The sequence below is a fragment of the Taudactylus pleione genome, unplaced genomic scaffold, assembly GCF_031769625.1.
Source record: "Taudactylus pleione unplaced genomic scaffold, aTauple2 ptg001161l, whole genome shotgun sequence".
Classification (NCBI taxonomy): Eukaryota; Metazoa; Chordata; class Amphibia; order Anura; family Myobatrachidae; genus Taudactylus; species Taudactylus pleione.
In genome coordinates, this window is record NW_028285562.1 from 188,657 (window position 1) to 201,149 (window position 12,493).

At 45.9% G+C, this 12,493-nt stretch overlaps 4 protein-coding genes and 2 pseudogenes across 4 annotated transcripts; 4 read left to right on the plus strand and 2 right to left on the minus strand.

The window, feature by feature from the left end:
- Nucleotides 1-161: 161 nt before the first annotated feature.
- Nucleotides 162-608, plus strand: LOC148453399 (histone H3-like; annotated as a pseudogene).
- Nucleotides 609-1,515: 907 nt separating this feature from the next.
- Nucleotides 1,516-2,252, minus strand: LOC148453400 (histone H1 pseudogene; annotated as a pseudogene).
- A 215-nt stretch (nt 2,253-2,467) lies between these two features.
- LOC148453401 (histone H4) lies at nt 2,468-5,024 on the plus strand. Its single transcript, XM_088462161.1, has 2 exons — nt 2,468-2,557; nt 3,879-5,024. The coding sequence occupies exon 2, from the start codon at nt 3,906-3,908 to the stop codon at nt 4,215-4,217; it is 312 nt and encodes a 103-aa protein (XP_088318287.1). The 5' UTR covers nt 2,468-2,557; nt 3,879-3,905; the 3' UTR covers nt 4,218-5,024.
- Nucleotides 5,025-7,230: 2,206 nt separating this feature from the next.
- On the plus strand, nt 7,231-7,652 carry LOC148453402 (histone H4). The gene has a single exon (XM_088462165.1). The coding sequence runs from the start codon at nt 7,254-7,256 to the stop codon at nt 7,563-7,565; it is 312 nt and encodes a 103-aa protein (XP_088318291.1). The 5' UTR covers nt 7,231-7,253; the 3' UTR covers nt 7,566-7,652.
- A 1,189-nt stretch (nt 7,653-8,841) lies between these two features.
- Nucleotides 8,842-9,328, minus strand: LOC148453403 (histone H2A type 1). The gene has a single exon (XM_088462222.1). The coding sequence runs from the start codon at nt 9,287-9,289 to the stop codon at nt 8,897-8,899; it is 393 nt and encodes a 130-aa protein (XP_088318348.1). The 5' UTR covers nt 9,290-9,328; the 3' UTR covers nt 8,842-8,896.
- Nucleotides 9,329-9,606: 278 nt separating this feature from the next.
- LOC148453404 (histone H2B 1.1-like) lies at nt 9,607-10,053 on the plus strand. The gene has a single exon (XM_088462175.1). The coding sequence runs from the start codon at nt 9,644-9,646 to the stop codon at nt 10,022-10,024; it is 381 nt and encodes a 126-aa protein (XP_088318301.1). The 5' UTR covers nt 9,607-9,643; the 3' UTR covers nt 10,025-10,053.
- The last annotated feature ends 2,440 nt before the right edge of the window (nt 10,054-12,493 follow it).

Sequence of the window (12,493 nt, forward strand, 5' to 3'; positions counted from 1 at the left end):
AATAACGGAGGAAACGAAAAATCTTGAAAGTTAGAACGACTTTGCCTCAGCCAATCAGAATGATGGGCGTCTTTAATTCATCGAATCACAACGCAGCACTGTGGATAAATAGAGTTGTTTTCGACTATTCTTTATTTATTCTTCTTCCTACATTACTAGTGTATAGTACAATGGCCAGGACCAAGCAGACCGCCCGCAAATCTACTGGAGGAAAAGCTCCCCGCAAGCAGCTGGCAACCAAGGCAGCTCGGAAGAGCGCCCCAGCTACCGGCGGCGTGAAGAAGCCTCACCGCTACCGACCCGGAACTGTTGCGCTCCGAGAGATCCGACGCTACCAGAAATCCACCGAACTGCTGATCCGCAAGTTGCCCTTCCAGCGCCTGGTGAGAGAGATCGCCTAGGACTTTAAGACCGACCTGCGTTTCCAGAGCTCTGCCGTTATGGCCCTGCAAGAGGCCAGCGAGGCTTATCTGGTCGGGCTCTTCGAGGACACCAACCTGTGTGCCATTCACGCCAAGAGGGTGACCATCATGCCCAAAGACATCCAGCTGGCCCGCAGGATCCGAGGCGAGAGGGCATAGACTATACTCGGCACTACTACATACACGCAGCACAAAGGCTCTTTTCAGAGCCACCAAATCTTTCTAAACGAGCTGAAGCATCAACTATATATTTCTAGAATTGGAAGAATGCTGATAAAGCCTCAACTCCGCTTCCTCCCTAGGTGGAGTCCACATGAATACCGGTAGTATCCTTAATTAGCCTCACATCGCGTATTCTGTAGTGCCCCGCACCTTCCCGCTGCATTGGTCAAAGGTAGAAGTCTCCTATTTACATGTAGCCGTTTCAATTGAAGTTGCATCCTTTTAAGTGTAGATTAGAACGTGGTTTCCCTGTACATTTCACCAAGCTGCACTCCTATCCTTTACAGAACCAACCCCCACGTTCTAGACCCAGAGCTATGGAAGAACTCCCCCTTTGTGATTGCGGCATAAGGGCACTGCACTATGCCGCAAGTGCAGTGCCCTTAGCAGGAGAGATGGAAGCGCACAATGGCTCTTCCATCTCTCCCGCTAAATCGGCCATGAATCCGCTCTTTGGGGACAGGGTGGGTGGCTCTGGAAAGAGCCTTTGTGGTATGGTGGAAACAAAGATCTAGCAGTAACATCACTATAGTCGTCTTAGGCAGTAGTATGGCCTCCCTGGGCGATGTTCAGCCCACCGAGCAATTTGTTTAGCCGGAAGAAGCTGTGAATGATGAAGGGGGGGAGGGGGATTATTATGTCGTACAAAAAAAAAAAAAACACGAATTACTCAGCCATACCATGAGTTTTACTAGATTAAAGCTATTAAATTATTAACAACCCGCCCCCACACCCCAAGATTGAGACATTGAATGGTGATGTGTAAGCCCAGGAGGCTTTACATGGTTAACCACTAAATACAGTACAAGCGAATCACAAAGCAGCCCCTAGAGAACACGCCGTGCGTTTACAGCTCTGCCGAGAGAGGGTGGGTGGCTCTGAAAAGAGCCTTTGGTGTGATAAGGAAGAGGCTGCGGTTGTTTGTCCATTACTTCTTTGCCGCTGCTTTCTTGGGCTTAGCCAACTTCTTGGCCGGACTCTTGGCAGTTTTGGGCTTAGCTGCCTTCTTGGCCGGACTCTTGGCAGCTTTGGGCTTCGCTGCCTTCTTGGCCGGACTCTTGGCCGCCTTTTTAGGCTTCTCGGCTTTAGGCTTCTTTGGGCAGCAGCCGCCTTTGATTGTCTCTTTACTTTCTTCGGGCTCTTAGCAGCACTCGGAGCTTTCTTGGGCTTCTTCGGGGATTTGGCAACTTTCTTTGCCGCAGGCTTCTTGGGCTTCAGAGACTTCTGAGCAGCCTTCTTGCTTTCCACTGGCTTCTTACTGAGCTTGAAGGAGCCTGAAGCGCCGGTGCCTTTCACCTGAGTGAGTGTTCCTTTGGTCACCAGGCCTTTCACCCCCAGTTTAATGCGGCTGTTTTTCTTCTCCACATCGTAGCCTCCCGCAGCCAGAGCCTTCTTTAAGGCGGCAAGCGAAACCCCACTGCGCTCTTTAGAGGCGGCCACGACTTTCACGATCAGCTCGGAGACGCTGGGGCCAGAAGACTTGGGACTTTTCTTGGCTCCTCCCGCAGCTTTCTTCGTTTGTCTTTTCTTTTTGGCTGCGCCCTCTGATGGAGCAGGGACGGCGGCGGCTGGTGCAGTTTCTGCCATGTTCATGTACAATTCAGCGTAACACGTTGAAATAATAATGTAGTACACATATCTGCCGAAGTCTTTTATATACAGTGCCGGCTATGCCGTGATTGGCTGCTCACCGTGGTGCCTTCTGTGTTCCCATTGGCGGAATATGTAGCCGTGTAAATTATTTCCTTATATGAATGAAAGGGACAACCAGCTCTCAGCGTGTGTTTCCCTAGCGCAGAAAAAGAGTATTTTATACGGCATTAGAAGGGCAGCGAGCTGGCTCTTTGCTCCACACTCCTACTCTAAGGCCTCATCTTACCCTTTATGGCAATTGTTCGCTTAGGCGCGACGAGGTAAGACAGATATAGCCACTGGCAGCTCATCCACACCAGTCTGCATGTGCCCTGCATGTTATAAATGTCTCCTTTCATGCGAGGCTAATATGTAGTATCGGATCATTTTGTCTCCTCCTGGTACTGGAGATAGTTAAGGGGCTCTGCGGCACAATCTGTATAGAGCCGGGTGGATATTGAGACACATAAAGGCAACGTGTGGGCTTTTGTACACTCAGATGGATAACACAGACAGGCTGCCTCACAAGGTATTTGTACTCTTGTCTAGAAGCTCTAGTTACTATGACATGGTAAGGCTACATAACAGACTAAGCTACATATTAATCCTGCCTGGGATTCTGCCGGCAGCGTAGAATGTGTGTGACACTTCTAAATATTCTTCTATTCATCCAAATCTCTTCTGTATATTTATCAAGATAAATGTTTCAGTAATATGGCTATGGTAAGCTAGCCCTATTACTTTGAAACTATTACAGAACAAACCTCAGTCACCTGCTAAGAAGTGTTAGGTTACCTTGGGTTAGAAGCAAAGATCATGCTGGAATGCCAATAACAGTGGAAAAGGAACTCAGCAGTAAATGTTAGGAGGAGCCCACCACAGGACCGCGGTGCCAGACAATTGTAACATAAAGCTGTTATTGTCAGCCTGGCAGTTGCTTACTAGAAGTAAGGGTAGCCTACCCACATACACCCCCTCAATTCTACACAATGAAAGTCCCCAGGCAGCCTGTAATGTGCGCCTTGTCCAATTTGTAATACAGAACCTATTTCAGTTAAGAGAGTAAACAGATGGATGTGTAGAAAGTGTCTGTGTTTTGAGGGCAGAGAGAAATAAAAAAAAAAGGGGGGTACCAATACAGGGAGATGAGAGGAATAGAGGGTAGAATAAGAGAAACTGAAGGAATTGTGGAAAGAATAGATGGAGAAAAGGGATGACAAAAGTGGGAGACTATTTAAAAAAGTACAAGAGAAATGAGGAAAAGGGAGAAACGGGAAAGAATGGGGGACAAGAAGTAATAGGGGGACAGTAATGTTAAATATCACCTATAATATGGACACATATCTCATTAGACACATACACAGTCTCAGTTCAGTCTGTATAGCGGATGAGTTCTTGTATAAATTTAAATTCTAATAATTGCACTGGGAGAAGTCGTCCCAAAACTGATATTGTCCCTGTATTAGTTGTGTCACAAGGAGCAGGATGTGACGCACAGGAGGACTCCTCCCTCATAGCGTAGAAGTTTCCTACTAGGTCCGCTTACACTGTATAAGAGGAGGACTTTCTACATCGCAACTATATTACTCTTCTTGTTTCCAGTGGAATCAGTGGAAAAGTAGAAGCAGCATGTCTGGCAGAGGCAAAGGTGGAAAGGGGCTCGGAAAAGGAGGCGCTAAGCGGCACAGGAAGGTGCTTCGGGATAACATCCAGGGAATCACTAAGCCCGCCATCCGTCGTCTGGCCCGGAGAGGGGGTGTGAAGCGCATCTCCGGTCTCATTTATGAAGAGACGCGTGGGGTGTTGAAGGTCTTTTTGGAGAACGTTATCCGAGACGCCGTCACCTACACCGAGCACGCCAAGAGGAAAACAGTCACCGCCATGGATGTGGTGTACGCTCTGAAACGCCAGGGCCGCACTCTCTATGGATTCGGGGGCTGAACACTGATGCACGCCTAATACTATCACTCACACAAAGGCCCTTTTCAGGGCCGCCCATCTCTTCTGTGAGCGCTATTCTGACGCACTAGTACCATTATGTATTTTGTCCTGGCAAACGGCAGACTCTTTACAAGGTGCTAATATTTCACTTTTTCCCTCGTATTGAGCTGCGTGTTTGCTGATTAGATTTACAGCGTTACAGGTTATTATTTCATAGCGATGCACATACCCATTATAAACTTGTTCTAGGTGTGTACATTCAAACACCGTTTTAGTGGTATCCCCATGTTAGAGAATGTAGTGAGTCCATAGTATACGATGGCACAAATCAGTGTGTTTGGCTGACTAGTTGTAAGATGATGGATACAATGTACACTTTTTAGAAGGGAAAAACTGAGAACATTCTAATTTGTGTTGTCTGTAGGTAATCCCTATTCTCTTAAAAGCCATAACCCTTTTCTGCCTGGGGAGGATGAAATTGAAAAGAATAGCCCATTGCATAAAATCACATCACCATTAAGATTCATATTAAGACTCCCTGCACTTTCAAATCATTTTGTCAATCAAAATTGAGCATTACACTGGTTAAATCAATAGATTATTGTCTTCTGTGGCTGTTGATTTGGAAAATATAAATGACATTGGTAAAGACATGATTGCAGGCTGCTGTAACTGAATGATCACGTAACATTGTAGCAATCCACACAGTTTTATACAGTTATATTGTAACAAATGTATCAAACCGCTAAACCACACTGGAATTACCACACACTGCTCAAAGGAATAGAGCTAGTCAGTCCGTGTTTTGAAGGCAGATTTATAAATGAGTCCGTCAGTTCCTGTACCAGATCGTTTCAAGCCGTCTAGAGACAATCAGAAACCAAACTCACGGTGCTTCTGGTTTGGCAGAACACTGTAGGCTTTCTTATCCACACAGACGCGATCCTGGAGCAGTGACTGCTGTTGGAGAAATAAATGAGACCGGGTGGGTGATGGGGCGCCCTGAGCTAGCTGCCGGTTATAACTCCTTACACTGTTTCTATGTTGGGAATTTGGGACACATCATGCTCCGATAGGTCTTGCACTCCTCGTAATCTGCAGTAGACTGCTACAGTACTGTATCCCCCCAGCTGGTGCCAACTGATTTAATGCGGGTCATTTAATTTAATGGGGATCCTTTTGTATCAGATTCAACACTTCTTAATACCTAGAGTAAGTGCAATTAGCTTTCTTCCCAAAAAGAGGGGTTTCTAAGTGGGATGTGCCTTTATCTCTTCTGCCTGACACCCAGTTTCTTATCACAGACACAATCAGATGTTAACAGTAGATAGAGGCTTGCACTCACGCTGAGGTGTGTTTCTCAGAGGGTGTCTCAGCTTTGGAAAGTTATCGAAAAAATATATATATACACACACTGTATGCTAGGAAGTGGGATAACTGCATTTTTAATGTGGTAGCAGATATCATGGCTACACATCCTCACAGTAAAATCTGAAGCAATAGCAGCACCGTGTGATCGAATAATATTTAATCGCTTGTAGTGGTGGGATAACTGGCTGCTATTTCTCCCGCTCTCACTAATAAGGATTATGCCGGCAGCATTACGTTAATCGCTTGTAGCAAGAGTAGATAACCTGTGGCACATTAGCTGCTGGTGAACTACACAGAAGTCTCCTATCCAGCATGCACTGATGGCTAAGGGAACAATTAGACTGACAACATTTACATGTAGCCGAGAAGAACTCCCCCTTTATGTGTTTGCGGTTGAAGGGCACTGCGCTATTATAAGACCTATAATTATGTAAAGCGCACAATGGCTATCATCTCTCCCGCTAAATCGGCCATGAATTCGCACTTTAGGGACAGGATGGGTGGCTTGTGTTATGGTGGAAATAAGATCTAGCAGTAACATCACTAGCTCTTAGCTGGCTTGTGGCTCCTTAGGTAGCCGCAGTAGTACGGCCTCCCTGAGCGATGTTCACTCCACTGAGCAACTGGTTTAACCGAGGGAGGCTGTGAATTATGAAACCGGGGGATCATTCTGTCGTTAAAAAATAATAAAGCTATTAAATAACCGAGTATTAACAACACGCCCCCACACCCCAAGATTGAGACATTGAATGGTGATGTTTGAGCCCAGGAGGCTTTACATGGTTACCCACTAAATACAGTACAAGCGAATCACAAAGAAGCCCCTAGAGAACACGCCGTGCGTTTAGAGCTCTGCCGAGAAAGGGTGGGTGGCTCTGAAAAGAGCCTTTGGTGTGATACGGAAGAGGCTGCGGTTGTTTGTCCATTACTTCTTAGCCGCTGCTTTCTTGGGCTTAGCCGCCTTCTTGGCCGGACTCTTGGCAGTTTTGGGCTTAGCCGCCTTCTTGGCAGTTTTGGGCTTCGCTGCCTTCTTGGCCGGACTCTTGGCCGCCTTTTTAGGCTTCACGGCTTTAGGCTTCTTTGGGCTTTTGGCAGCAGCCGCCTTTGATGGTTTATTTACTTTCTTCTGGCTCTTAGCAGCACTCGGAGCTTTCTTGGGCTTCTTCGGGGATTTGGCCACTTTCTTTGCCGCAGGCTTCTTGGGCTTCAGAGACTTCTGAGCAGCCTTCTTGCTTTCCACCGGCTTCTTACGGAGCCTGAAGCGCCGGTGCCTTTCACCTGAGTGAGGGTTCCTTTGGTCACCAGACTCTTCACACCCAGCTTGACGCGGCTGTTATTCTTCTCCACATCGTAGCCTCCCGCAGCCAGAGCCTTCTTTAAGGCGGCAAGCGAAACCCCACTGCGCTCTTTAGGATGAGTCTAAGGATGCGTTTTTGTATACATTAAAATTAATAATTGTATTAGAGGGGTCGTCCCGAAACTGATATTGTCCCTATATTAAATGTGTCACAAGGTGCAGGATGTGACGCACAGGAGGACTCCTCCCTCATAGCCCATAAGTTTCCTACTAGGTCCGCCCGCACTGTATAAGAGGAGGACTTTGCCGCAGTGTTCGTATGGTTTTTTTTTGTTTCGACTGAGTGAAAGCGGTGATCAGGAAGCAGTATGTCTGGTAGAGGAAAAGGCGGAAAGGGGCTCGGAAAAGGAGGTGCTAAGCGGCACAGGAAGGTGCTTCGGGATAATATCCAAGGAATTACTAAACCCGCCATCCGTCGTCTAGCCCGGAGAGGAGGCGTGAAGCGCATCTCCGGTCTCATTTATGAAGAGACCCGAGGGGTGTTGAAGGTCTTCCTGGAGAACGTTATACGGGACGCCGTCACCTACACCGAGCACGCCAAGCGGAAAACTGTCACCGCTATGGATGTGGTGTATGCTCTGAAACGCCAGGGCCGCACACTCTATGGATTCGGAGGCTGAATACTAATGCACATCTAAAATTACTTCTCCCACAAAGGCTCTTTTAAGGGCCGCCCATCTCTTCTGTGAGAGCGCTATTGTAACGCACTGGTAATGTTTGTAATAGCTCCTGTGTACATAGTGAAGTATGTCTATTTAATTCGTCCAATCACATTATTTAGTAGTTACTGATGACAGTATTTTGATACAATTTAACAATTAGGCGCTTCAGTTGGCTACTAGCTGTCAGTGCTGCTTCATAAACTTGTGCTGATTCACATTCTAAAAGGTGATAGTAACAAGTTAACAACGAAGGTTTGGACTCTGCCACGTCCTGCTGACATGAGGAAAGAAATATGGGGAGGTACTGTATGTTCTACATAAAAAAAAATGGTTGCATAACCCTTTCTTTCATTTTGCAGCAGCAGGTTCTTTCCGTGTATGAAGGGAAACCATCTCACAGGTTTGGTAGGTTATCAACATTGTAACCTTTATATAGAATTTAAAGTTTGTGCATTGTTGAATAGGGATCTGGATTCAATGGACAAAACTGGCTGTTATATGTCCTGCTCACACTGATAAGAATTACACAGGCCGGCTAATATGGTTATAGCAAATTAATATTCAACCGTTACTACGATGGATGGAAAGAAATCACCGCCATATTCCAGCGCAGGACGCAGGTAATTTCCTCCCTCTCAATCTGGAAGAGTCAGCTTTGATATTATAGACGGGGTTTTTGAAATTTTCAAACGGTTACTTAAAACCAGTCAGTGTAGGGGGAATGAATACATCTTCCAATCAGCGTACAACATAATGTAGAGGTAGAATTGCTATAAGACATTCCCTGATCCCATTGTTTTGCCTGAATTTTCTTCTTTAAAATATGGACACGACCATTGCCGACAGGGCGTAAATCCATCGGCAGGAAAGCTCCCCGCAAGCAGCTGGCAACTAAAGCTGCTCCTTAAGTAGCCGCATAGCTAGCAGCGCCGCGGTATTCTGTAGTACCCGCATCTTCCTGCCAGCCTGTCGCTGCCTTGGACAACCAATCAGCTCCTGTCATTTTAGACCGTTTGAAAAATGAGTTAAGAGCTGATTGGTTGGTACTTTTTCTCTCTCCAAACTTTGATAAATCTCCCCCTAAAGCTCTTCAGAGCCTGCTAGAGTGTTATGGTATCAACTCCACCCCCTCTTGATCTATGCGGTTTATATGTGAGCTCAGTGCACTAAATTATAAATTTTAAATCGGGCTCATATACTCGCATTGGAAATCAGCTCTTCAGGGACGGGTTGGGTGGCTCTGAAAAGAGCCTTTGTGTTATGGTGGGAACAAATATCTAGCAGTAACTTTACTTGCTCTTAGCGGACTTGTGGCTCTCGGTCTTCTTGGGCAGCAGTACAGCCTGGATGTTGGGCAGGACGCCTCCCTGGGCGATAGTCACCCCACCGAGCAACTTGTTTAGTTCTTCGTCATTGCGCACAGCCAACTGTAGGTGGCGGGGGATGATGCGAGTCTTCTTGTTATCTCGGGCGGCGTTTCCGGCAAGTTCTAGAATCTCAGCCGTCAGATACTCGAGCACTGCGGCCAGATACACTGGGGCTCCGGCTCCCACACGCTCAGCATAGTTTCCCTTCCTCAGTAGACGGTGGACGCGACCTACCGGAAATTGGAGTCCGGCCCGAGATGAACGAGTCTTAGCCTTTGCCCTGGTCTTACCGCCTTGTTTCCCTCTTCCAGACATGCTCGAGCCACACAGATACAAAATTATACACGCTATAAAGATGATGTAATGGGTCTATAACGTCGCCCGCCTCCTTACCTATATATACTAATATGGTATCCTGTACTTGCTCTGTGATTGGTTAGCTTACACGGCAACCAATGCAGCACAAGTTCATGCACTGACCAATCAACAAATGTAGGGTGGGGTTATGATGCCGTTCAACATCACATGATACGTCTACCCAATAGTGCAGTCTGCAGGGGTGAAGCCTCATTTGCATGGGTTGTCAATAAATAGAGCAGTTTCTGGGCGTTGATGGTCACATTTGTATTTTCTTGCTTTGTAAAGCTGTAGAGAGAGAGTTCATTGATAATGCCTGATCCAGCCAAATCTGCTCCGGCGGCCAAGAAAGGCTCAAAGAAAGCGGTGACTAAGACCCAGAAGAAAGATGGGAAGAAGCGTAGGAAGACCAGGAAGGAGAGTTACGCCATTTACGTCTACAAGGTGCTGAAGCAGGTGCATCCTGATACTGGCATCTCCTCTAAGGCTATGGGCATCATGAACTCTTTTGTGAATGATATTTTTGAACGCATTGCAGGGGAAGCTTCCCGCCTGGCTCATTACAACAAGCGCTCCACCATCACTTCCCGGGAGATCCAAACCGCTGTACGTCTGCTGCTGCCGGGAGAGTTGGCCAAGCACGCCGTGTCTGAGGGCACCAAGGCCGTCACCAAATACACCAGCGCCAAGTGATCTGCTTTCCTTCTCCCTCCCACATCAACACAAAGGCTCTTTTAAGAGCCACCCACTTCCTCTCTAATCGGGCTGTAACTATTGCTGTGACCCCTGTACTGGGCTGATAGGAACGTGCTGTTTTCGATTCTTCTATGTTTTAACTTATATTTGATCAAAAAAATTGATATGGCGATTCCACTCATGTACATTCTGTATCCTTTATGTAGGTGTTGGCGCTCAGCTAGAACAGTTATTGAATTTTTGCTTTTTAATCTGTCGGAAATTGAACATTGGCAGCAGCAGCGACCTCATGTGGTCACTGGAGGAATAGTGGTTAAGTTTAAACTTCGTTTATAGTCTCATCTGCACTATCTGTCCCCAGTATTATACTAGTATTTATTTATTTATTTATTATCAGTTATTTATATAGCGCACACATATTCCGCAGCGCTTTACAGAGAATAGTTGACCATTCACATCAGTCCCTGCCCCAGTGGAGCTTACAATCTATATTCCCTATCACATGCACACACACATACACACTAGGGTTAATTTTTTTGTGGGGAGCCAATTAACCTACCAGTATATTTTTGGAGTGTGGGAGGAAACCGGAGTACCCGGAGGAAACCCACGCAAGCACAGGGAGAATATACAAACTCCACACAGTTAGGGAATTGAACCCACGACCTCAGTGCTGTGAGGCAGTAATGCTAACCATTACACCGTCTGTGCTGCCAGCTTTAATGTCAGCTGAGTTCAATAAAGCTTTAGATTATCCCCTTCATTTGCCAATAATTGGAGGTGGGAGACTCATTTAATTAAAACCACAAACTATTGTTAGTTCATTTTATTTAAATACATATAAAGATTTATACAATCTACCTTTAATGTCTATACCTCACAGTGTGCTGATGGTTATCCTTATAAAGTGCACAATGCTTCCAAAGTTTCTGAGCATAGTGGGACGCCCGCTGCTACCCTCATATCTGTCCAGCGTAAACATCAGTAATATTGATGCAGATCGGGCAGCCATGCATCATACTGTAGTTGGCAAGTCTGACCAGCAGCAAACACTGCAGCTCTCATGCTGCGTAGGAGATCACAATGGATAATTTATGCACACCGCTGAAACAGGTAGACACCTGTGTTTACTTAACAACCCCCAGTTACCTCCCCCAAACCCTGGCTACCTGGCACTCACTTTGCAAATGTAATTATCGCTAAAAGATCGCTGCGTGTGCATCTTGCATACACGTACAACGGCAAACAATCGCTCAATCTGCGTAAATATCGGCATTGCCTACTTCTCTGAATCAGGCCCACTGTGCAAGGTAAAGTGGATTTAAGCAAGTTCATCTGTGCTGTCTGAATCATCTAAAGAGGCTTACATGTAATACATTCCTGATTTAAAGTGCTAAAGCATATACTGGAAATTGGTTTAAAATCCTGACAGGAAGTACCCAAGCATCATAAACCTTACCTGACATAAAGAATACCACAAAGTCTTTTGACTCATCCGGTTCCTCAGCTTCCTCAAAAATAAGCCCAAAAAACAAACACCAAATTTAAGGGAAAAAAAAAAAAAAAAAGCAAGTTAGAAAAAACACCCCAATTCTACTTGTTATCAGCGGAATTGGCAACAATGGGCCTGGCCAGCAAGGAACATTTTGAGAACAAGACCTGAACTGGGACCCCAGCCCATAATGGCAAGACTGAGTTGTGGTCCCGAGTGCTGGGAGTCTGCAGAGAACCTCCAGGCAGGTAATGAGACCTGGGATAGGAATTTATGTATTGATTACAAGTTTTTTTTTAACATGTCAACATTCTGACCGAACATGATGACTACATACCCTTTTGGAACAGGATGACTAGGAGTTACAGATCTTGGATTTGTTCAGAGACTGTACCCTAACATAGTCCTCTGACTTTGCTGCTGTGTGTACTAACCAGATGTGGGATTAGATTATCATTGAGATCTGCATATCTGGCAGAAGAGTAAACAGAGTGTTAAGGAGATCAGGGCAGTGCTCCAGCATTCTTGAGATAGGATATTTGCACTGTAGTTCAGTGGGGTAGGCAGCTTTTGATGTGAGGGGCAGCAAAGAGGCAAAAACAAAAGCCCCCCGGGCATTTAAATATGAAAATATCAAAATGTGAATACATTATTTCCAGCCAAACTGCACCACTAATTACACCTAGCAATACAATAAAACTAGGGATGTGCAGGCTCGGATAGCTTCGAGTTTGCACGTGGAGTTCGGATTTTTCCCTCCAAAAAAACGGAACTCAGAAAGAGGCAAAACGTCATCTTGCATGGACGAACATCATCATTCCTGGAAAAAGTCCATGCAAGATGACGTTTTGCCTCTTTCTGAGTTCCGTTTTTTTGGAGGGAAAAATCCGAACTCCACGTGCAAACTCGAACCTATCCGAGCCTGCACATCCCTAAATAAAACACACATATACTACAGCAATCTTAAACATTAC

What these genes read in the sequence shown, in the direction of transcription:
- LOC148453402 (XM_088462165.1), top strand. Translation starts at nt 7,254, where the DNA reads ATGTCTGGTAGAGGAAAAGGCGGAAAGGGGCTCGGAAAAGGAGGTGCT.
- LOC148453401 (XM_088462161.1), top strand. Translation starts at nt 3,906, where the DNA reads ATGTCTGGCAGAGGCAAAGGTGGAAAGGGGCTCGGAAAAGGAGGCGCT.
- LOC148453404 (XM_088462175.1), top strand. Translation starts at nt 9,644, where the DNA reads ATGCCTGATCCAGCCAAATCTGCTCCGGCGGCCAAGAAAGGCTCAAAG.
- LOC148453403 (XM_088462222.1), bottom strand. Translation starts at nt 9,289, where the DNA reads ATGTCTGGAAGAGGGAAACAAGGCGGTAAGACCAGGGCAAAGGCTAAG.